General features: G+C 29.5%; 1 protein-coding gene across 1 annotated transcript in view; it reads left to right on the top strand.

Moving 5' to 3' along the window:
- LOC111038058 (nucleoside diphosphate-linked moiety X motif 6) overlaps positions 1–20,215 on the top strand; it is a 28,361-nt gene extending 8,146 nt beyond the window's left edge. Inside the window, exons 3-6 of the mRNA XM_022320985.1 lie at positions 14,585–14,679; positions 16,400–16,604; positions 17,679–17,878; positions 19,916–20,215. Coding sequence (XP_022176677.1) covers positions 14,585–14,679; positions 16,400–16,604; positions 17,679–17,878; positions 19,916–20,101 — 686 coding nt within the window. The 3' untranslated portion in view covers positions 20,102–20,215. The remainder of the gene's footprint in view (positions 1–14,584; positions 14,680–16,399; positions 16,605–17,678; positions 17,879–19,915) is intronic.
- The last annotated feature ends 3,913 nt before the right edge of the window (positions 20,216–24,128 follow it).

Here is a 24,128-nt window from a genome sequence, read left to right as displayed (position 1 = left end):
CTAATAAAGTAATAACTTATTATATCCTTTTGAGGACTCCATATATATTAATAACCAAGTTTGTTTTTATACAATATAATAATGCGTTTTGTATTAACATTTTCTGAATAAAATTATAAACTACCATTATTACTTTTGGGATGTATAAATTTACATTATATTCATATTTCTTAATAGTTTTACTTTTTGAGCGGAAATACGAATGTTTTCATTTTACAATGATGTTTTCCCTAGTCTGTCATCACCTTATGGAGCAGTAAAAATCTTTAGATTCTCAACGTTGAGAGTGGTCTCTTGTATCAAAAAATGGATATGGTTGATACCTCGACAAAATGTATTATTTTTAAATATTTAATTTCATACCGGCTGGAGTATACTAAACATAACTTTAACATATACAAATAAAAAGTTGTACTTACACAATATACGATTGAATACTGCCATAAATAAATTGTTATATGCAATTATAAAGATCGAAATTAGAGGTTAAAGATGTTTTAATTGTTCTAATTGTTTTCCTATCTATTTAAATAAATTATAGAAGTGCAGAAAACAGAAAATATTTTTCATTCAAATATAAAAAAAAGTATGTATTTTTATTTTCAATATATCTTAACATACTTAAATGACTTTTTAAAAAAAAGCAAAACCTTTGAAACAAGTCAAGAATAAAAATGTTAGTTTGATTATCTTATTCAAAAATATGGTTTCTAAAGTGGAGTAAATTATTCAAAACATACAACTCAAAACAACAATATTCACTGCAGCATGAACTCATAGGAAAAAACCAAAATATACACCAAAAATTGTTTAATTCGGAATCCAGAAATCATGAATCAAATTTATATCGAATGAGATTCCTCATTTTTTTTTCAAACATCCCAAAGTCCCAAACTTGGGTACAATGTATACAATTTTTAATTTTAAAACAGTCTTTCAATGGAGTAAATTAAAATAAAAATTTTTATTTTCTACTTTTTCTAAGGTCTAAAATTACACTCGGTATAGCCTACAATACAAAAACCTAACTTAATAAATGTATACAATTTTATAAAATTAAAACAAATAATATATTACAATAGTGTTAGAATCAACTCGAATGAATTATATGGAAGTGATCAGTTTTTCCACGGGACTGACCATTTCTATCCATTTCCCTTATAATATTGTCATTTTCCATTTCCTTTATATTTAGAAATCTCTGTTTGCATCTTCATGCAAATTTCCTATATTATGTAAGTCTCGTGTATTTTAAATTCAGCCAAAATACATCAAACGTCACTGTTATTTTATACATAAACAATCCATCATGTATGGAAATTGGATTTTTCATGGTCATGAGAGAATATATTTATGAAATTACAATTTTGATGTCAATTTAACGTTGTTATAGTATTTATTTAAAGTTTTTATTAATCTTGAAGAATTTAGATTTAGACATCATACAACATCGAGAAATGTGTTTATTTAGCAATGATCTTGGTTTTTTTTTGTACGTACCTAATTCGTAACTATTATTTGGGGTAAACTGAGTGCTTCATAGGTTTTATTGTAAATTTAGTATATTTGGTTAATTTAAACACGCCATTTTTTTAATTAATTTTTCAAATGTTCGAAAAAATTATAAAATAATTGTTATATTTACAATACATCCGTTTTTTATGAAATCAATTTTGGTAACAATTTTTGCATTTAAAAGAATAATAAACCATACAAATCAAACTTTACACTTTTAAATATTTACATAAGTAATATTATAATATATAAACATACAATTGAAAAATATTAATAATTTATATCCTATAAATATAGAATTTTATTATAGTGCCATGATATCTCAAAAAAATATTATTCTCATCATTGTAATAATTATTTTAAAAATATCAAACTCATAAAATCATGAAACATAATATTTAATCTTCTAAAGTCCAAACCATTCTTATTTGTATACATTTTAAAATAAAATTAATAATGATTCAGATAATTAAAATACTCTGAACAAATTTATTTGAATTCTGTATTATTTTAATTAAAATAGTTGGATACCAATTGTATTTTAATTTTATGAAATTTAAAATATTTATTGTTATCCGCTATCGGCGTTTTTTTATTATTTGTTAATAATTAGCATAATATAGTTAATACCGAAAGCTATAATACGAAGTATATAACATTGTAATTTAATATATACATACCTATACATAATATGTTACATATAGGTACATTGATATATTGTACATTGATATATTATAACGTGGTGCACTATAATGCACTGTATATAGGTTGTAAATAATTATAACCTGGACTTTCAGCACTTAACAAATATGAAATATGATGCACTTAAACGTGCATAATGCATATGCCTATTAGGTACCTATATAAAATAAAACCGGTAAAATATGCATGTATATATCCCTATGAGTGATTCCCTAATAACTTTTATTTTATTTTATTTTCAAGGAATTTGCATTATGCGTTGTTGAAAACTATTAAACATTAACTATTTTCGTTGTAATTACTAAATAGTAATTATAGAACATTGTAGGTAAATAAAATAAACTGTAAAATTAAAATGGTACATTATACAATTGCAAGTTTAAAATACAATACGATTTATAATCTATGATTATTCGGTATTCCTACGATACGTCTAAACTATATTATAGCAGACAACGTACAATCTTGTTTTCTTTCCGCCGAAACAACGCTTACCAAATACTCATTAAATTTTAAAATTATTACTTAAATATTAAATATTTTTCACAAGTATAATATCAGCCTTGCCACTGAATATTAACAATTAAAAATTAAGGTCATAAGCTATAAAAACTTATATTTTGACTTCAATTAAAAAATTAATCATAAAAGTATTTTTTAATTGCATAGCATTTAATAGTTTATTAATTAAAAAGTGTAGGTAGGTATACTATATTTATTTTTGTTTAATATCATATATTGGTTTAGCATTTTTAGGTTTTATACATTTATATACAATTTTACAAATCATTTTTAATAAAACACTAAGTATTTTACCATTTAATTGTTGTTGTATTTAATAACTTTAAAGTAACTAAAAAAATTCGGTTTTTGTTTTAAAAATACGATGTTAATTTTGATTTGAAATTTAAATATTTGTGCGGTATTCTTGTGTTTGCTTCGAATAGCGATGAACTATATTGTACTTGTTAATCTAAAACAAATAGTACACATTTTTGTATGTATGAACCAAAGCCCATTGGGTGTTCGCACTTTAATTATTACATCCCAATTATACTGCAGAGACAGTAGGCGAGAATAAATTACATATATAGTTTTAAAATTGTAGTATAATACTCGAGTTGAGTTATAGTACTTCATAAAAAAAGTAATTATATGCTTTCGCTACTTCCCATTTATTTGAGGGACCAACCCTCTTATTCTCACCATTGCGTTCTGTTTTGTGTTTTGTAGGCACCCTCTTCACTATTATACACTGTAACCCTTGTTAACACATCTATCCATTTCGTCTTCGATCACTCCCCTAGGTTATAATATGTTCAACGGTGATGTAATCTCTATAATCAAAGTTTTTTTGTCCCGGTTTTTGTACTCACACAACAGTTACGCATTTTTTAGAAAACTAAACAACGAACTATTAAAAGTGCAGTTCCAGGACATTGTTAACTTTTTATACTATTTCAAACTACTGTGTGCCCACAATTTGAAAACAATCTCTATTATATACATACTATATATAAATATATTGTTGTGACGTTGTGTGCATGTGCCGTGTCGCAAAATAATGCCAACTGTGCATTGTCACATACTATTATATAGCTTTTAAAATTATATATATATTATACAATTTATTATGTACCTATATTTCTTTATTGGAATGGCAATACATTTAAAACAATAATGATTTTCGTTTAGAAATTGTACATAAATAAAAATGACAAATATTGTACATCTTTAATGCTCGTATTGTTTTTTTATATGCCGACAGCAGTTTGCAATCGACTGGCACTCTATAGTGTACATATATTTATTCCAATTGGTTATACAACAATCTATATTACATAAAATAGTGAAAAACAAATACCGTTTTAGAGTGATTGTGTGTATTTGTCAATGGCACACTCGTTCTGGTTATATAATAGTGGTCGTCTGAAAACTGAAGTGTATGTAAATACATGATTTAAGAATTCGTTAGAGTATGTATACTTTGTATGTATGCTCAATGTACTCATATTTGCAGCTCGAAAAAGAAAATTTTTATAATATATACTCACGTATAACAATGTACTTTCCTCCCGTTACCATTGCCAGTGAACAATTGCAGAGCAAACCTAAATATAAATCGATACTATTTGCAAGTCGCAATGAATGATACAATTAAAAATATGCCAACTGCGAAGCTTTAATCTTATCAGCGTGGAAAGTAGATTTCAGACGTTTCCCATTCGTGAGTAGGTATACTAATAAATTGTCGTCGCAACCCGGACGTATGCGTTAAATCTTCTCGACAGTTGTTAATTTCGAATAATAAAGATACGGGACATTTCACAAAGTTATATTACATTAACTCAACAAAGTCTGAAAACAAAATCGTACCACGGTTGTATGTATACCTACGTATAATAATATTAAACTGCAGGTACTTGATGATTTAATTTTTTCCGATACTCTGTTCTGTATAAGACAATAACAATTACAATCCTCGTGTACAGCTGCAGTGTTATACATTCTATTTATATATTTTATTTTCCATCTGTCTCTATTATGGGACGCGTGTATGGTGACGTAACGCATCCCGTGTTGAACGACAGCCCTCGATTCTTGAACGACTCGGAACAACTCGCGTAGGTATCCTGCATGGCTGCATTGTATGTAGGTACGTACTTAGAAGTTAGTACCATAGCTGGTTCATCAAGGCAACGGTATTATTTACGTGTCAGTGGCCACCGCTGTATGACATACACACTCATGACTCATGTAGTATATAACAAATAAGTTTTGTATACAGAGTGATCCATTTAAATAGCCTCACGAATACGAAATGTTATTACATAGTACAATATTTAAATTGAAACATGTGGAGTAGTGGGCTAGTAGATCATAAGTCATATCAATAACAGGGTACCTTCCTCTTGCCATTTTAATCGCCGATCGTCTAAATTTAAAATTATTTTAATAAAACAAATCATTTAGTCGATATATAAAATTAGTTTTATATAATAATGTATTTATACCGGTATTCTGCTTCTGATTATAGGGATTTAAAAATGAAGCGTCATGAAAAAAATGAAAGAACCTTAAAAAACACCATGATAAAAATTAGTTTTTTTGTGTAAACGTCATGTAATAAACTCCTACTACATTACTCCAAACATTATAATATAAAAAAAATTTTATTCAAAAACACAAAAAATTATTCGGTAAATATAACAATATTTAGACATTTAAATGAATCACCCAGTACATACTGTAAACATGCAGTAATATACGACAACCCCAGTATAGGTATAGTGTTTCCTTATTATTATAATAATAATTTCCAACTTTAGAAATTGGGGTGTTTAAATTGCATAACTTACGGTACATAATACTGCAGAGTACACGACACTATCGCGCCGGCCAAGTTTAATGTCTCTCGCCCCTATATTTCCGAAACTATGTTGAAAATAGTATAATAATAATAATATCGAGGAGGTGTAGGGTTATATCGTAAACAGAGCGGTGTGGTGTGTGTAGTGTGGCGCGTAAAATTCGTCGCCGTCCATCGCGAGCAACACTCCGCAGTCCGCATTCCGCCCACTCATAGGTTCCATAACATAAACGTAAGATAACAATAATTTCAGTACCTACAAAATATGGCCCAGTCGTATAAAAATGAAAATAGTTTACCCAAATTCTAATTTTTACAAGACTTTTAAATTAATAATCTATTTTGTATCTTAGTGTATATTATACATCATTTCAATAATATTTTAGCAATACATACAAATTGACGATTTATTATGCTATTATAACATTACAAGTATTCGTATTTTATATTTTTATTATTGCGTATGTTAGAAAGTATAATAAAAATAAATAAACACAAGTACCAATATAAACGGCATTATAAAACAATTAATATTTTTATAAAGCTACATCCCCACGACCAGTACACTTGACCAATATTTGGAAATGGCTGTTACTAACTGAGCCGCTGGAACAGTATACTTGGCACAATTGTTGGTCATTGTTGCCCTTTTATAATTAGAAATCATAATAATGTATTATTTTGCTTTTTTAAATATCACTGTCCGAACACATTGTATATCATTCAACTTTTAAAGTATAAACAATTATTATGTACTTAATTTCTGATTATACATTCACAATTACTAGCCACATATACATCTTTATATGATTTTATATTTATCTCAAGGGTGTTATTTATGTATAATTTGAATTAACATTTATTATTATTATTTTAGTTACCATGGCAATTATATTCGCCGAAACACAAAAATGCCAATACTTTCTTTTTATACACAATATAGATTCTTAAAAAAATCGATGCCTATCTTGTGTTATATTATTTACTACATTTTTTTCTTTTGACCGAGGGACTGTATTTTTCTCTTATTAAATTATTACTGTTTTTTTTTCTACTTACATTTATACGTTTTTAAGTGTGAGTTACTGGATTTGTTCATTAACCATTAATAATTAATTTTTTAATTATTTTAAATTATTTTCCTAAAATATTCTAAAGATTTGATTAAAATAAATATAGAGCTATTAAATTAAGATAATGGACTGCTTTTCATTTTATTTCGGCTGCTTAAATAAAACGACGTAATAAATGGCCACTTGTAGGTATACTAAAAAAATACATTTGAAAAATAATCATCATATTTAACTGTGTTTTGAATTATCTTTTAATGTATCGAGTATCTAGTATTAATTAGTTGGCGAATCTTAATAATCAAGTAGGTGCAAATATATGGAGTATCGCGATACTCCATAAACAAGCATATTAGTATTTATATTCTATAGTAGAGTGGCGTCATTTGGTGGGGGGGGGGGGGAGGAAAGGTGGGCATTTGCCCCTGTCTGATTTTAAAAGCAGTTCAGCGGACCGGTGTCCGATTGTTTTTATTTAACCTTTATTATATATTTTTATTGGCACAATAACATGCCTATGTTTATTACATTAAAAAAAATTATATTAATTATGTATTAAGAAATTATTTTGATGTAATTGGTAATTATTAATTAATAGATGGAATTTCTTAATATTTAGACGAATAAAGGGAAGTGGATGAAAGTTAGTACTTGTGTGTCTTATAGGAAAAAGAATATAAAATAATATAATATTAATATGTGCTTGCAAGCGAAACGAACTGTTTTTTTAAGTTACCCATTTGGACTGATCAAACCTTTTGCCCCCTCTATAAAAAACTGAAATGATACCACTGCCATAGTACCGGTACTTATTTTTAAGTATCTTACCTGTCTCTGTATGTGCACAATACGTCAATACATTTAATAATTATTATTTATTAGGGTATTAATAATTTGAAAATGTATTTGAAAATGTATTGTTATTATCATAACAATTAGATGTTCATCAGAATATTATTTATTTTCGACAGGTAACAGTATTTCTCGATATAAGGAAGCAAAGTTCTTTTTTTATGATAAATATTATATTTTAAGCTACTGATGTGATACTAAAAACAAATTTGAAAACTGTATGTATTCGTATTAACATGTTAATATATGTTCCACTATAAGTTTTTCGATTTTTTTTTAATACCCCTATGGCTTATAATGGCACAAGATTCCTGTACTTTTTCACTAATTTGGCACCCGATATGTAAAATATGTAATTTTTCTATAAAAATATAATGCATTATAATCGTATTTATGGCATACATCTACACAAAGTACCAACACATAAAGTTTTATTATAATACTCGTGTAAATCTGGGCAGTTGCCCAAAAATAATTTTCAAATAATTTGACAATCTAAAATTGAATTTTAAAAAATACGTAAAACGATTTTTGGCGAACTGCATTTTTATTTTCGAACCGCTGCGGCGGCATGGTGGTCAAAAAAAATACTGGCGTTATATATACGACTACAGTGATTCAAAACTTAAAACAATTACCATTTTTTTCGCAGTCGTCGTTTTGTCTTCTCGCGTATTGTTTAATAGCCGAAAAATTACGATTCGCGGACGGCTGTTGATTGGTTTGATGGGAAAAAGCAATTTGGACCGCGCGGAAGTGCCCCGGGCGCGCGTAATCGGGTTATTCCCAGACTTCATAAATATAATTCACGGGTGTTTTTTTTCTCCTCTCTTATACTGTATAGGAGGGCTCCCCAGAGGCGCCCTATCGATCTGACTTTGGTCCGCGAGCAAAACATTGTGCAGAGGACGAGGTAGGTGCGAATACGACGGAGCTGCACGCTGCACCGCACAGTCGCTCGCACGCTTTTCGGCAGCGTTGACGTTACGTTTGTCGTAATTTCGAGTGACTGCGGCCGTAACGTCATGATAATAATGATATTAACGCGTTTTACGATATTATTATTTTATTATTTTATAGTAATTATGCGCCGTCGATCCCGCCTAAAGTGTCGTTGAAAATTTAATGCGGCTGGCGTTTTGGTCGTGTGCATTATTATTATTATTATTATTATTATGATAATATGTATATAATGTACAGCCATAATAATAATAATACGCTCAGTGCTCACACGAGCCGCCGCCGCCACGGTAACGTTTATTTTAAAGCGTCCCGTGACCGACGCCGCCGAGCGGATGCTTAAATTATTAACTAGAACAAACATAGGTGGTTTAAAAGCTGCACCCCCTCCCCCATGGCAGTCCCTGTGCTCACACACACATACACTTTGACACGTATTATATTATATACCGCCGGCACTGCACGATACGGTGTGATCCCTTTAACTCACCACACTATAAACTGTCTGTACATTTTTATATTTTTGAATGAAAAATTCTATGTGATTTAAAGTAGTTCTTGTAACACTACATTTTTTCAATATAAATTTATTATTTTAAAGCTTTCATTTTTTTCGTGGTGCTTTCATATGTTTTTCAATATATTTTTATAACCAGTAGATATTTTTAATTTAGCTACAGTCAGCAAAAACAGAATATTTTCCTCGAAAATGATTATGTATAAACATCGATTATTGAATGATTGTTTTAAAATGTAAATCAGCGGAGTATCGTCTGGCTGAGTATAATCTAAAAGTTGTCTAACCTTGCGTAACGTTTGCGTACTTTGGCTTGTTATTTTACACGTTGATCGCCTGTTCATCTATAAACATTTTAAGTCTTTAACTGTCTATCAATAAAATAAAATGTCTATTCAATATTATATTACTTCGAGATGCTTGAAAAAATAACTCTACTTCCGGAATTTAAAAACGAATGGGTTGCCGTGAAACAAAATCAAATAACCTCTACTGCGATAAAAAATAATTTTTTAACTGTAAGAAGTGTATATTGGGTTACCTGCAGTAACTTCTAAATGCTCCAAACCGTATAGAAACAAAATAATTTACTCAGAAAATTAGCATGCTTAAGCCGCGAGGTGGTAAATGGATCACTCTGTATACGTACATATTATACATTAATACATTATACAGATCGGTGACAACAAACGCTGTCGATCTATTAACCGAGCCAAGATTATGAGCGCCTCTGCTGCCGCCTCAGGCTAACCCGCCGACCCCTCGGCCCCTCCACCCTCCCCGGGCGGGCTTTACGAGACGTGTCGCGAATAAGTCGCCCGCGGTGACGTCGCACTTGAACCGTATCCGATTCGCAAAAACGCCGCCGTCAACGCCGCCGCCACGGTTTTCGCGTACCTATCCAAATACTTAAACCTCTGCCATAGTCAGCAACGACGATTACAATAGTACGCCGATCCGAAGACACTCTTCCACTGTAATCATATATATGTGTGTACGCCATTATTATGCCAATTTCGTTCGATATCATAAAATGTGTGCTCGGAATGAACGTGTCAAAATATGTAACATAAATAATACAGTAACGCGATTAGTCATAAAATATAATTCGTAAGGAAAAACAGTGTATTGGCTCCGCTGTGGTTTTTCCGTTCTGCGGGGTATTATTATTGATACGGACGACTCTTGGCGACTGTTTTTTTGTTGCACTTTAATCTGACGACGTATAAAATATATTATTATACCTATACTTTTTTGTTTTGAAAAGTCATGCGTTGGGACTTTTTCCCGTTTCCAGAGCACTGAAATCACATTTTTAAATCGTAATTTTATCTCCGAAATGAGAACAAACTAAAACAATTTTCTTGAACTATTTACTGCGTAGTTTGGTTGACAATAGAAAACTACTTTTCCTAAGGTTATTTTTCAAGCTCAAAAGTCTTTTATTTATTTTACAAATAAACAATTCCTCAAGAATCGATTTTCAATATCTACTTCACATTAATTGTCTGCGTTTCGTCGCAACTCAAAACCTAATACCATTATTATTATTGTTATTACTATTATTATTATTATTATTATTATTACAGTATACTACAATAGTCGATTGTTTAAACACGTTTGAATGTTTGATCATGATTATTTTGTTTTGTTCATTTCACGGTTAGTATATATTCATATTATTAGTTAGTTTAATCACTGAAAAACACTAACGATGACATTTTTTTTAATAAACTAAATGTTGTGAAATATTTCAACAAAAATGACTTGAATATATTATAAAAATTAACACGCGATACATCGAATTTATGCCACTACTCACGGGTATGACGTATAATAATTATATGTTGGCCACCGACTACATAATAATATGATATTAAGTTTTGGACTTCTGGAATATAAAACTATATAGATACGTGTATTCAAAACAATTTTCAGTGTTGCAAAAATGAGGAGATATCGCTATTCGCTGCAAATTTGATTAAACGCCACAACCCTCTCAAATGCATTCCCGCCCTAAAGTGGTTACGTCCGGATGAGTAATCTGTCGGCGCTCAATACCGCTCACTCCGAATAGTATGCATTATATAAACTGTCGGATATTTTGATAAAATTATGTAAATATTTCCGTCTCTCGTTTCATTAAAATATTTTATTTTGCGTGTAATCTGAATGTACAGAAATAACATGTACAATATTCTGGTATCGGCATATTTAAGGACCCTGGAAATTCGTGTTCTAGTCGAAGTATCTCCTGGGACCAGAACCAGAACATTTTTAATTCACACTCATGCACACAGGCTCGTACACAATTTTCACACGAGTTTATTACCATTTACCACCGAGACCCATATTAAGTGAACTGAATAATAATCAGAGTATAGAGTAGGTAATGGAAAATGCCAACGGCTGACTGGCTACAGTAATTGAAGGTTTTGACTTCTGATGAATTAATTGGGATCGAGAAACGTTTCAAGAGCGCAGTCCACAAGTACAACAATTGTTTATGATTCAATTAGCTTTTATTTCATATAAAATTAAGACTTTTATATATATATTTTATGTATACCAATGCGTTTTTTATTTAGCCATATATCTTTAAATAATGTTTCAAACATAAATATTTTTAAACCGATTGTGTATTTTTAAGTAACATTGCTTAATGGTAGGTACTGAAGACTGAACATTTCTATACAGCCTATAAAGTACGCAGTTTTATTTTTGAATTATTATCTGACTAAAATGTTCATGAAAAATTCATAGTATAACATATTATTAAGTCAGCCATTTAATATTTATGTGAATGTAATTTTTTTTTTTTTGAAAACAATAAAGTTTAATAATTTTTGACATAAATGTCTTGAACCATATATTTCAAAACGACTTCACATTTTTATAACACTGTTATTTTAGGTTATGGTTTTGACGTTTGAGAGAAATTTAGAAACAAAATGTTTTGATAGAAAAAACTTATATATATCTCATACTATGTAAAACGTTTACATCCCACATGGCCACATGATATAATAGCTTTACACTACGAAAATTCGACTAAAAAACTGTTGGGCAATATGTGTAAAATGCGATGAAAATCAAAAGTAATATTGAATGTCAAAAACACATCTGCAGTAGGCCAGTAGGTGTTTATAAAAAAAATATACCTTACATTATTTTCTACATAGTTCTTTGACCTATGCAATGTTTGAAAAGCTATTATAACATAACAAATGTATTATACTTTTAACATTACAAATAAAAAACGTTGATATAAAATAAATCCATACGCCAGTTGTATATTTGTATTTAAAATATTTAAATACTGAGCATCAGAGCATATCAAGAAAGCTATTGGCTTATCTTTGATGTGTTTATTACTATTATTATTTTTTAGTGTTGTAGATAGTAGACTGAATTTAAAACTGTCTGGTAGAACCTATATTCAACCGACCGGAAATTGAACGAAGATTGTACTTTGGGTAGTGTGTCGAAATTTTAAATTTCTCATTACTTTGCGATAAAATAAAAACCACACAATTCATGGTTGTAACCCAAACAACACTAAAAGCTCCGTCTAGAATTGTTTTTAAAATTCGATGATTAATCGTTTTCGGATTTAAAAAGACAACACACCAACCAAGTGACCTATCCTAAATGTAATTTCCACGCAACTGAAGCGAGATAAGCAAGACAAGTGCCCAACAGTGAAATTAATGTTCCGAAATGCCACCCTCTTTTTTTTTAAGTTCAACTAGAAAGTGGAAACAAACAGTATTTTTAATTCAATAGCTGCATTTAATTACGGTCAGTTATAAAAATGTCACCATTATTCCTTTTTTTATATCAAACTTTTAAATGACCAGTCATTTTTTTAAACTTATTCGTTGTAAGTTATATTATTTGAATATAGTCACTACTCACCATTGTAATAGGATATTCTAAAAAATAAAATATTAATGCATTAAGATTAAGCTATAAAATATATACAGAATAATAAAATGGTCGGAGAAGCGGATGCCGAAACTTAATATACGAGTATATATATATAGGTATGTAGGTAAAACTACTAAAACTAATGAAATCCTACACTAAACACCGATTACTAATGTTTGACGTGTAGAATAGCATACTCACAAAACACATGTTCGTAGATATTATTTTATTTAACTCGTTAAATATTGATTTAGGTACTGCAGCTAATGCAGAAAGGTAGACTATTTTAATATTAATCCAATTAGATATTTACAAAAGCTACATGATTAAATTCTTTTCATTTTTTTAATTGAAAAATGTACGTATAATGATATGAACTGTTTATTGTTGGTAAATTTCATTACATCATCGCTGTTTATTCATTATTATCAACCCGTGAATATAAAATAACCATATTTATCTTATTTTCCAATTTACCGTGTTTCACACTTAATATTTTATGTCCACTAATACAGCAAGAACCTGATGTGACACAAATCAAATGTTTTAGTGTAGGATAAACCGATAACTGTTACGTATAACTCGTTTGTGTATTGTATGTATAGTTAGGTACCTAGCCTTGACTGATGTCAACAACAAAATATTTTAATTAGATTATAGTACCTAAAACGCAATTCGATATCTGCGGGAACAGTTAACAAATTAAAATAAATCGATCAAACAATTTTGAAATAATTAAACAGACATGTTGATGAAAAATAGCAACGACAAAAAATTAGACATTCGTAAACATACAACCGGAAACATTCGTTATTATTATTTTTTTTTTTTTTAACGCTTTGTAGTTTTTCTTCGCCTCTATATAAATGTACTAAAATCGGCAATTTGTCTGCTTCTGTATACCATATGTTTATTTCTACGAAACCGTTTGATAATAAATCTGTTAATTAAGTACAAATCCTCCGCGAGTGAAACGACGATTAAGAATCGCCGTTTTTGACGAGTTGCCAGACTTCTTAGGTATTAAGTCAAGTTTGAATAAAAAAACATTACCGTTAAGGCGAAGGCTGTCAATGTTTAAAAATACTGACAATAGTTTATGATATTCATGCTAACATATTTTTAACAACCAACTAAAACTTGAGCGTAATCGGCATCGAGCTTTTCCCCTCCCGTCGTACTGAAAAAACTTTTTGCTCAAAACGGATTTACAACAGAATATAATATACATTTATACACGCATACATGCAGTGCATGTGTACAATTTTTTTATTTGTTGCCATATTTCCCTTATACCACTACAATCCATCGACATAAATTTGAATGCGAACCTTCAAGTTAATCTGTGATTTATTCCCTGGGCCGCGAGAGCGTGTGCGCGTATACCCTGGGGATTCTGTACTCTACATTAATCCTCCCTCCATTTCGCTCTCTCCAACTACCTCTCTCTATCGCTCTTCCCCTTTCCTCTATCTACTTTCCACGCCACAACATGACGCAGCCCCCGAAATTGAACTTCACCCCCTTCAGTTTTGTTGTTGTTGTTTTTTTTTTTTACACTAAGCCACTCACCCTCCTCTCACAAGGGTCGTTGCCGCCATATGGGGCCCGATCACGTTCTTCGGAACTTGTGTTTAACACGTTTTCAAAAAACCATTATTTTTGCAGGATCTCTAATTAAATGGTCGGCGGATGAACAGGTGCACTTGGTGTGGTTCCGGATTGCTCGGCAGCATGCGCATTGGATTTCGGAATTGGCTAAAGTAAGAAGTTCTTAACAATACAATCCTAAAGTGTGCATTGAAAGTCTGAAACCCATAAAGAGCTGGCTCGAATATAATAGTTAGACAAAACGACGAAGTATAACCTTACCTACCTATTTTACTTTATATATACGAACATCGTAATCCTTTAAATTTTCTCTCGGCCACTCGTGAATCTTGAGTTCTCTGAAATCTGAATTAAATTACTTTTAAATTATATAGGTTACCCTTATTTGAACTTTGAATAACCAACACTAAATATAAAACCATTGATATTAGCCATAGTAATAAAGTATATTTATAATTTATATTATTATATTTTATAATTATATTATTTATATTAATATCTTGATATTAATCAAATTATAATACAATGTCTTTAATAATTAGCTGTTTGTCTTAATAAATCTAAATATTAAATACGTATCATACTACTTTACTATAATATCTATACATACATGTAAATATGTAATCGCAACGAATGTTGATTATGTTTTATAATTTATATCAAAAATTAAATGTGTATTTAATATTTAGATATAATATTGTGTTCGAATTAGGTACCTTCCTTCTAAATAATAAAAAATCCTTCAATAATACGGTTTATTAGTTGTTTTTTTTTTACTTGATCATAAAAAGATTATTAAGTTTTCAAATTGTTTGCTGCAAATATTTAAAATAAAGTTACTTCTTGCAAGTTCCATTTATAATTATTTTTTAAATTATATTCAAAATTTAATATGGTAAATAAAACAGTAGTATGTTATCTACTAAGACCCTTTTAATCATTTATAATCGTTCAGCCGTGAAAAACTTTAGTTAAAGACAATGCCTCACAACTTTTGAGAATACTGTATGAGTAGAATTAAAATTTACTTTCCTGGTAAACTTAAAGTTGAGGATAAAATTACTTTTATAACTTTTGGCTTCGTGAAAGAAGTAAACTATTCTCTTCGTTGATTACTTATAAATAGTTATCAGATATAGGTTCTATTTAACCTTTTTTTGACGAAATAATTAAATAAAATTATTTACCTAGATGTTTATTCTATTTTCAAATATTATAAAACTAGTTGTATTGGTACTTAAAATAATAATTAATAACCTAGTCGTATAATTTTATGAAATATGGTAATAATCAAAAAATGTATACTTTTTTTGCATTCAAATATAATAACTCTATAAAATATACTTGCATATAGCTACAGATACAAATAATATCCCTCAAAAAGTCAAAAATCATAATTTAAAATATCTAATATTTGAATTAATCATATCAAACATAATATTTACCTTTTAATTCACCATTTTCCATAACTTTTCTTTAAATTATAAAAATCAAGTTAAAATTATAAAACAAACAGTTCTCGAAACTTATTAGATGCGAATGTCGAATTTACAACCAAACTCAAGGAATGTTACAAGATTAACTTATCACAAAAAACTTGTCGTGTATGACAATATTGTATTATATTATTATGTTTTTTCTATCGTGAATACCTCGTCACTGAATGTTTATGATAAAAAAATAATAATAACAATATAACTGAAATTCTATACAACATGTCATTTTATATTGAAAAGGTAATACTTCTGAAACTTGCTGGGCTTTATGTTTTGACACATTTCTAAGTCCTACATAACATATTAACGTTTCGTTTGGCTTTTGGGATTTCCAACCACACGTGTACATAATAAAATATATTGTGTTTGGTTCTAGAACAATTTCCTGTTTCACAGAACATCACCGGACGGTAACGAACTGTGGATGTACAAACGTTTAAGGGGTGAAAGCACATCTACGGTAGACTCCCCTCATACGTACACGGGGGCGGGAGGTCTAGTGATACGCGACGATCATTTGTTAGTCGTCAAAGAGCATAGCATTCCATTTTGGAAATTGCCCGGAGGTTATGTAAATCCTGGTGAGCATTTTGTACTTTAATAAGGTTTTATTATGTCCCGGCGGTTGGTTCGTATTCACATAATATATATAATATATAATATACCTACGCGTTTACATATTTATGAGGTAATCCTTAGTGTAATTAAAAAAAAAATACAAATGCAGGTAATTACACGACTAGAAAATAAAAATTAGCCGGTGAAAGTATAAAAGTGAAATAATACTGATTTTCCGGTAAAAAAATCTCATACCTACTTAAAAGGTTATTAAAATAATGGTCATTAATTTCTTGTTCGAAATTATTTCAATACGTGTCAATTTATTCGGCTCATTACACACGATTAAAATATTTAATGAGTTTGAATATCGTAAAACCGTGGTTTTTACTTTTGTCTGTTCTAATTTAGCAATGTCGTATCTAAAATTCTAAAACTGTATAGACATATTAATATACTTGAATACTGGATGAAATAAATGCGATGAATTTTTTTCATGATTTTTCGTGTCCTTGGCCGCAGCATAAGGGCGGTTTAATAGCTGATATAATAATATCGAGACGAAAAATATTTGGTTTAATCACTATAATCCATTATCATTTTTATTTTTTTAATACTGACAGAATTCTGTGATATTGCCACTAATGATCAGTGTTCATGTTATTATTTTACAAACCGGAAACCCGATATTTAATTTTTTTTGTTTAATATACTGGCAACCCGTCATATATTTACACGCATGTTATTATAATTTACAGTACAATAATATTAATAATTCGCATTTCTATATTCGTACACTGCATTATAAGGATAAAGTAACACGCAAACGTACGTGTTGAATGCTCGATAATATTACAACGGATAACAATAATTATTGCCCGTCTATTTGTTATATCATACATGTATATAAGTATTATATTATAATAATTATAATAATATATATAATTTAAATAATATTTGTATGTTAAATGTGTAAATAATTGATCGAACTCACGTGTAATTATTCTTTTTTTCAATTTTATCATGTACGCGCTGTATACGCCGTTTCTGTTCATAATATATTTATATGTATATTGTATGTTATTTTATTTTTTAAGGAGAAAATATCAGTGACGCTGCCATTAGAGAAGTGTTTGAAGAAACGGGTATCAGAGCCGAATTCGTATCTTTGGTGGCGTTCAGGCACGTTTTAAGTGGAAGTTTCGATTGTGCTGATATGTATTTCGTCACAAACTTGCGACCGTTAACTTTCGACATTGTGATTGATAAAGAGATATTAGAGGCTAAATGGATGAAGGTAATTTAGAATTGTTTTACCTTCGACAAGAATAATGATTAAAAAAAAAATCAAATAAAAAAAATGACGTCATTAAACCCGTGACTTCCTTGCAGCAGATTTATGACACTTTTTAATAACCCTCCTGGTCCCTTCCGACAATTGAATCACCTATAATCTCACAGATGTTAATCTGCCAAATTAACACTTTCCATTGGCTCGTTATCTCTAACTTTAGATTGCTTCGACGGGGATAATCCCTTTATGTTGAATACTAAAAAAAAGTATTATTCCAAAAGTCGATATTTCAAGAGATGTACGAAGTTTTAAGGGTAGGTTGTAGATAGGTACTCAGACGAATATTCCAGTATACAATTTTAATGAACGTAAAAACTTTTACTGCAAAACTAAAAAAAAAACAAATATTATAAAATCGTTTTCTCAAACGTAATTCCTTTAAATTAAAATGGCGGTATTTAATCGAAATTGTTTTAATTGCCTATAAAGTATAATCACAGATTGACATTTCGATTCAGATAAATTTAAAGTTTTTATATTGGTTTAATATTATTTAAATGAAAAACAAATAATCGTTTATCTATCTGTACTTCTATTCAGATATAATAATAATATACGTTTTTATACTGTATGAATCATTGAATCATAATCACACAAAACACAGGCCTAATATTTGTTATGTACTGGGCACTCGCATCCAATTGCATACAAATGAATGTAATATTGAGATAATAATATCATATTTGTTAAAAAATATATTACAATATTATTCATTCAAACAATTTAAACTAATTTTTTTGAATATATAATAAATATAACGCATCATCAATGAACATATACATTTAAAAGTCTTATTTACTCAATTGTATTCATTTATTTACAATATATTATACTTACCTTAAATTAAATTGTATTATTTTGCTTCTTTTTAAAAAAGCTGATGATAGTTGTACCTATCTGATATTATATAATATGTCTAGTTGTTGTTTTTCTTCTATCTACAGTAGTGTTTGATTCTTAAATCCTCATATTTTTGATATTCAATTATGAAATTATGCTTATCCATTAAGTATGATTCGTGTAATTTGCGTGGATCATTTTTGGCCATGAGATATTTGTGTGAATGCGTGGCCTTTTTGAAGACGGTTTTTAATAGTTTCGTCTCTCATTTTTAGACCTAATTTTAAATGTAATCTGTTTCAAATGTATTATAGCTTGTCTATTGCATTCACTTTTGATACTTAAATTAAAATTATATACACATTTATAGGTCGAGCACAATCCATGTTTTTAAATTTAAATATTATCATTTTACTACTTTGAAGTCTATTTTAAATGATTTGCAATTTATAAAAAAAACTACATTCTACTAAAGTAATTTTAATATGGTAAATATGTTTAAATTTAATTTATTGAAGTGTGTAAATTTATCGAAATTTGATAATTTAATAATCTAGGAAATACTTTCTATACAATACAAAAGCAGTTTTTAAATAGGAGTTTAACAATAACAAAACTTTATGATTTCGTACAATGAAATTAATATAATAGACAATAGTACATAAAAGTACTACTTGTGAGCACTTCAAAAAATAGGTTTTAAGAATTGCACTCGTACCCGTAGGTAATATTTTTCAATTTTTGTACAGAATTATATTAAAAACATTATTTGATATTTATAACGAACTCTGTAGTTCGTGATATATAATAAATATATCAATGATGATGATTGTAATTTTGAATAATTCGTGTACATCAGTGTACTTATACCAAATCATTGTCAACCAATTAAAAACCTTTCTCATTGAGATCAAGGGAAAACTGTACCATAAAGATTAAAGACTCGGTATGATAATATTATATCGGTGTACGTGCATTCTACACGGACTGATAAATTCATCGTACAAGAAAGTCACACCTAAAAATCCAATAATATAAATTACATATTCTTGTCATGTTTCGTAAACAGTAGATATCTCCGTGACTCCGGGTTATTATTGTTTCCTTCTTTTTACTTATTTTTTTGTCCTTTTTCTCTAGTGCGAAGACTTTTTAACGAGTCCAGATGTCGGCGAACACAGCCGTTTTTTCGTCAAAACGTTTTTCGAAAATTCTAAAAACGGCATCACGATGAAACCTAGTAAAACGATTCATCAATTTACCAATAAAGAATTCATCAGCTACACCGCATCGTGCAGTACACCGACAGATTCTAGTGCAGATTAGCGGAAACAATTATTTTCAATGCGTTAATTATTATTAGGTGTAGGCATCTACATTACACTCCTATGTTATTATTGTTTGTGCAGGATTATAATACATATGTATACTATTACCATTGTTGATTGTTTATATTAATATATTATATTTCCACACATTATATAGCTGCAACGCCGAATGCCTGCAGACAAACGGCCTAAAATAATTATGACACACATGAATACATAATAATATAATCACGTCGACGGTGTAATAATCTGCAGGTGATGCATAGGTAAGCAATTACGCTGTCAGACTAACTGCACTCGTTATATTATCATATTATCGTGTAAATAAAATATGTTTTTTGTGTCGAAAACGGCGCTCAGTTCGATTTGAATTTCGTAAAGCAATTACGATGCGTACCCGTACAATGAACATACACGTATTGGTAATACACAGTACTATAAATAAATTGTAACATGCGAGTAAAATAAACTGAATAATAGAGAGCAAAAAAGAACTCCTCGTTATTTGGTTTTTGTTTTAATTATCGATTACACCTATATAATACCTATACATCTACATAATATTATGCCGACCTAATTTATTGGCGCACACTCTGATTGTGAACAAAATACAAATCACCTTTGTACTGTTGTATTCATAATATACGTAACATGCTATAATGTACACGTGTAAAAACGTAATAGGTAATATAAATAATATATCCAATTACTGTATCGCTTTTATATGGTTTTCGCATCGCACGACACGCGGTTTGTCGTGGACATGTTCAATGTTGCAAATTCCGAAGCATTCGAATTATAATAATAATAATATGTATTGCAAGTACGTAAACTACATTGTAATGCTTGTCCTATCAGATTGTATGACCATCCGAATATGTACACCTGTACAGGTGTGTGTAATGTGTACACGTTTATCACATTATTCTGTAATATATTATATTTTTATGCGATTATCGCTGTAGAACTAAAAGTTAGATTGCCATTTCAAAATATTTTTCAAACGACGGTCATTGCATGCCTATCGAACGTTCTTCCAACTTATATCATATACGTACGCGACTATGGTTGTACATATTTATGTACAGGATGATCTTTTGAGCATGCTTACTCCCATTTTTCGTTTAACAGTACTTACGTTTATTCGAATTCTGACTTAGAATATTAAAGTTTACCCGAAGACCGTGTTTTCAGATAGTGCATGATATTTTTTACTACTTGAGAAGTGTCATGTGGCCATAGGAATTCCTAATATTTTTAATGAGAATCTCCTTTTTTACTGGAAATTATTTAGTGGATCATTTACTTGAAAATATTAATATAATAAAATATGTATGCTAAGGATCATTTGAAAAATCACCCTATATATATATATATTATGTTTTCATTTATTTGTTTCTCCGATTAAGCATTTTTATCTAAAACTCTACGATGAGTGTATGCAATTAATAAGAACCACAGATATGATAATTATATTTTTCTGTTGATTTTCGATATTATATTAACGTAATAATGTTTTATAGTTCGTGAACTTTTCGGTTGTATTCCAAGTTCCAACACGCTAAGAAACTGAAACGAATATAACGACATGTATAAAACATTAATTAATTTAATATGTGCTCGGGTCGATGCTATTATATTAATCAAATACGGTTCTAAGTAGTTTTCGATAAAATAATATTATTTGGAATACACACTAATTGTATATAATATTTTGTGTGTATTTAATATGACGTTTTTATGTTCAAAGAAAACGATAAATATAACAATTAATAAATGAAAAAATACAAATTAAATGCATAATTACTAACGGCATTCAATTAGAGAGATTATAATATAGTGTTACAGTAAGAATAATGTGAAACCAAGACGATAACATTTGACCAACTGATAATAGCAAGAACTAGTAACAGCTAACAACCATAATTATTACTGCAACAAATACTTTGGCTATGATGCTATTTTTCATTAACTATTATTTATGGCCATTCGCTATATTCACCAGTCGCAACAGAGCAGCAATTGTGTGAATTTAGATCTCATTGTTTCGACGAAAACATTTTTAACTGAAATTGTTGTAAGAATATTAAGATAAAACGAAAAAATTAATACAAAGGGTATATCGGGCACATATTATTATAATATTATAGACAAGGTAAGGTTATATTGTGTACACAGTGAATAAAATGATACATATTATATAAAATGAAGTTTGGCGAGAAAACAAAATATGAGAACAATCCCGTGTTGCACGTCTCACCATAAAAACACGTAATAATGTTTTGTTGCACTTAAAATGGATGGTCTCAAATTTATTTTTTTCGAATGCGATTCTTATTGTTTTTTTTATTACCATTATTATTATTATTATTATACGTTACAGAATTAGCACTTTCATTAATTTTTAATGCCGTTTTCGCCTGACAACGGCTTATTAAATCCAAAACTCTATTCGTATAGGAAGGAAACGTGTGTAGCGATAAAACAATATTTTTTCAAAGGCCATAGCCGTTAATTAGAACAAATAGCGCTTTATACACACACACACACATACACACGCCGACGTTGAGCGTGTTTTGTCATAAAACTGCGATAATCGGTTGTAATGTTGCATAATAGATGTCGTATGACGTATAATATTATATTATTACATGTCCATATTTTCGTGTATCTTTGTCTTTGTATTGGCCAATGACCAATAACAACAACGATTAAAAAATAATATTATAAAAAGCATATTATGCTTGGTCTATTATTATAAATATAATATAGATTATACGTACATTTTTTTAATCAATAAAGTAAAAACGTCCTTACTGTAGTCGATTAATTATAATATTTAAATTTCCCAAGCAACCTATGGCTAACATAATAATAATATGTATGTTAAATGTTTAAAATAAGCCTAAAATACAGTCGGCTCTATAGTACCGCCACAAGTATATAATATAGGTAAATAGGTTATCTCTTTATTAGATTAAGTATACGATTTGTTCTATATGTGATTATGTATTGTATAATCACACATCTATTCTAGTTCCTCTATTCTTTACCTAAGCGTATTAACCCAGAAACTAATCATTCGAATTTTAATTTGGACCGGTAGGTACATCAACATTTTCAACAAAAAAAACAACATCCGTTTAAGAATAGTTTACGTATAGAAGAGGAAGGCTTTTATTTAAAACAGAAGTTTGTAACGGCGCAGGACATTCCTTGGGGCCTTTAATCATTTAGAGACTAAAAAAATGAAACAATAATATACGGCTAAATGGCATAGAAAAAATATAAGCATTCGAAAATATGGTCTTTGAAACGTCCGAGCTTATTATTTTTTACATAAAACTCAAAAACTGCCAAATGTCAAAATTAGAAAAAAATTGGATGACGATAAAAAGGGTGAGCAGTGAGTGTGTCTGGCGAATAACTCTGTATAATATGTCATATGTAGGTAGGTACACACACATATATATATATGTTACCTATTTCCCGAGTGGAGTTGAAATTCGACTATATTGTCGTCTCTTGGAGCCAAATATTATATGGTGCATAGCATATATACCTGTATGGCTATATATACATACAATATAATAAATGTATGTACTAAACCCGCTATATCTATACATATATATATATAGGGGTATATACCTTTAAGTTATAACGTGCAGCTGAGTATAGCCGTTACGTATTATTTTTATTTTTTCTTAAACGAGAGCTTTTTTTTGTTTATCATTTTGAACAGAAATGTAATTTCGACGATTTCACTAAAACGTTTCGCTTCGAAAACGCACTTTAATATTCCTAATGTACGAACGTTTCGTGTTATGACGTGTACACATACAACATACCTACATCGAGTATATATGGCTGTTGAACCTCTGCGATTTGTATATTGTATGCGGTATAATGTTAAATATAGGTAGGTACACCGATATTTGCGTATTATCATAGTAACTATATGCACAGCCAGTGTATACAGGCAGAGTTGGAGAACGATAAAAAAACACACAAACACACACGCGCGC

The sequence above is a fragment of the Myzus persicae genome, unplaced genomic scaffold (assembly GCF_001856785.1).
Source record: "Myzus persicae strain clone G006 unplaced genomic scaffold, MPER_G0061.0, whole genome shotgun sequence".
In the NCBI taxonomy this organism is placed as follows: Eukaryota; Metazoa; Arthropoda; class Insecta; order Hemiptera; family Aphididae; genus Myzus; species Myzus persicae.
This window is presented reverse-complemented; position numbering and strand designations above follow the sequence as displayed.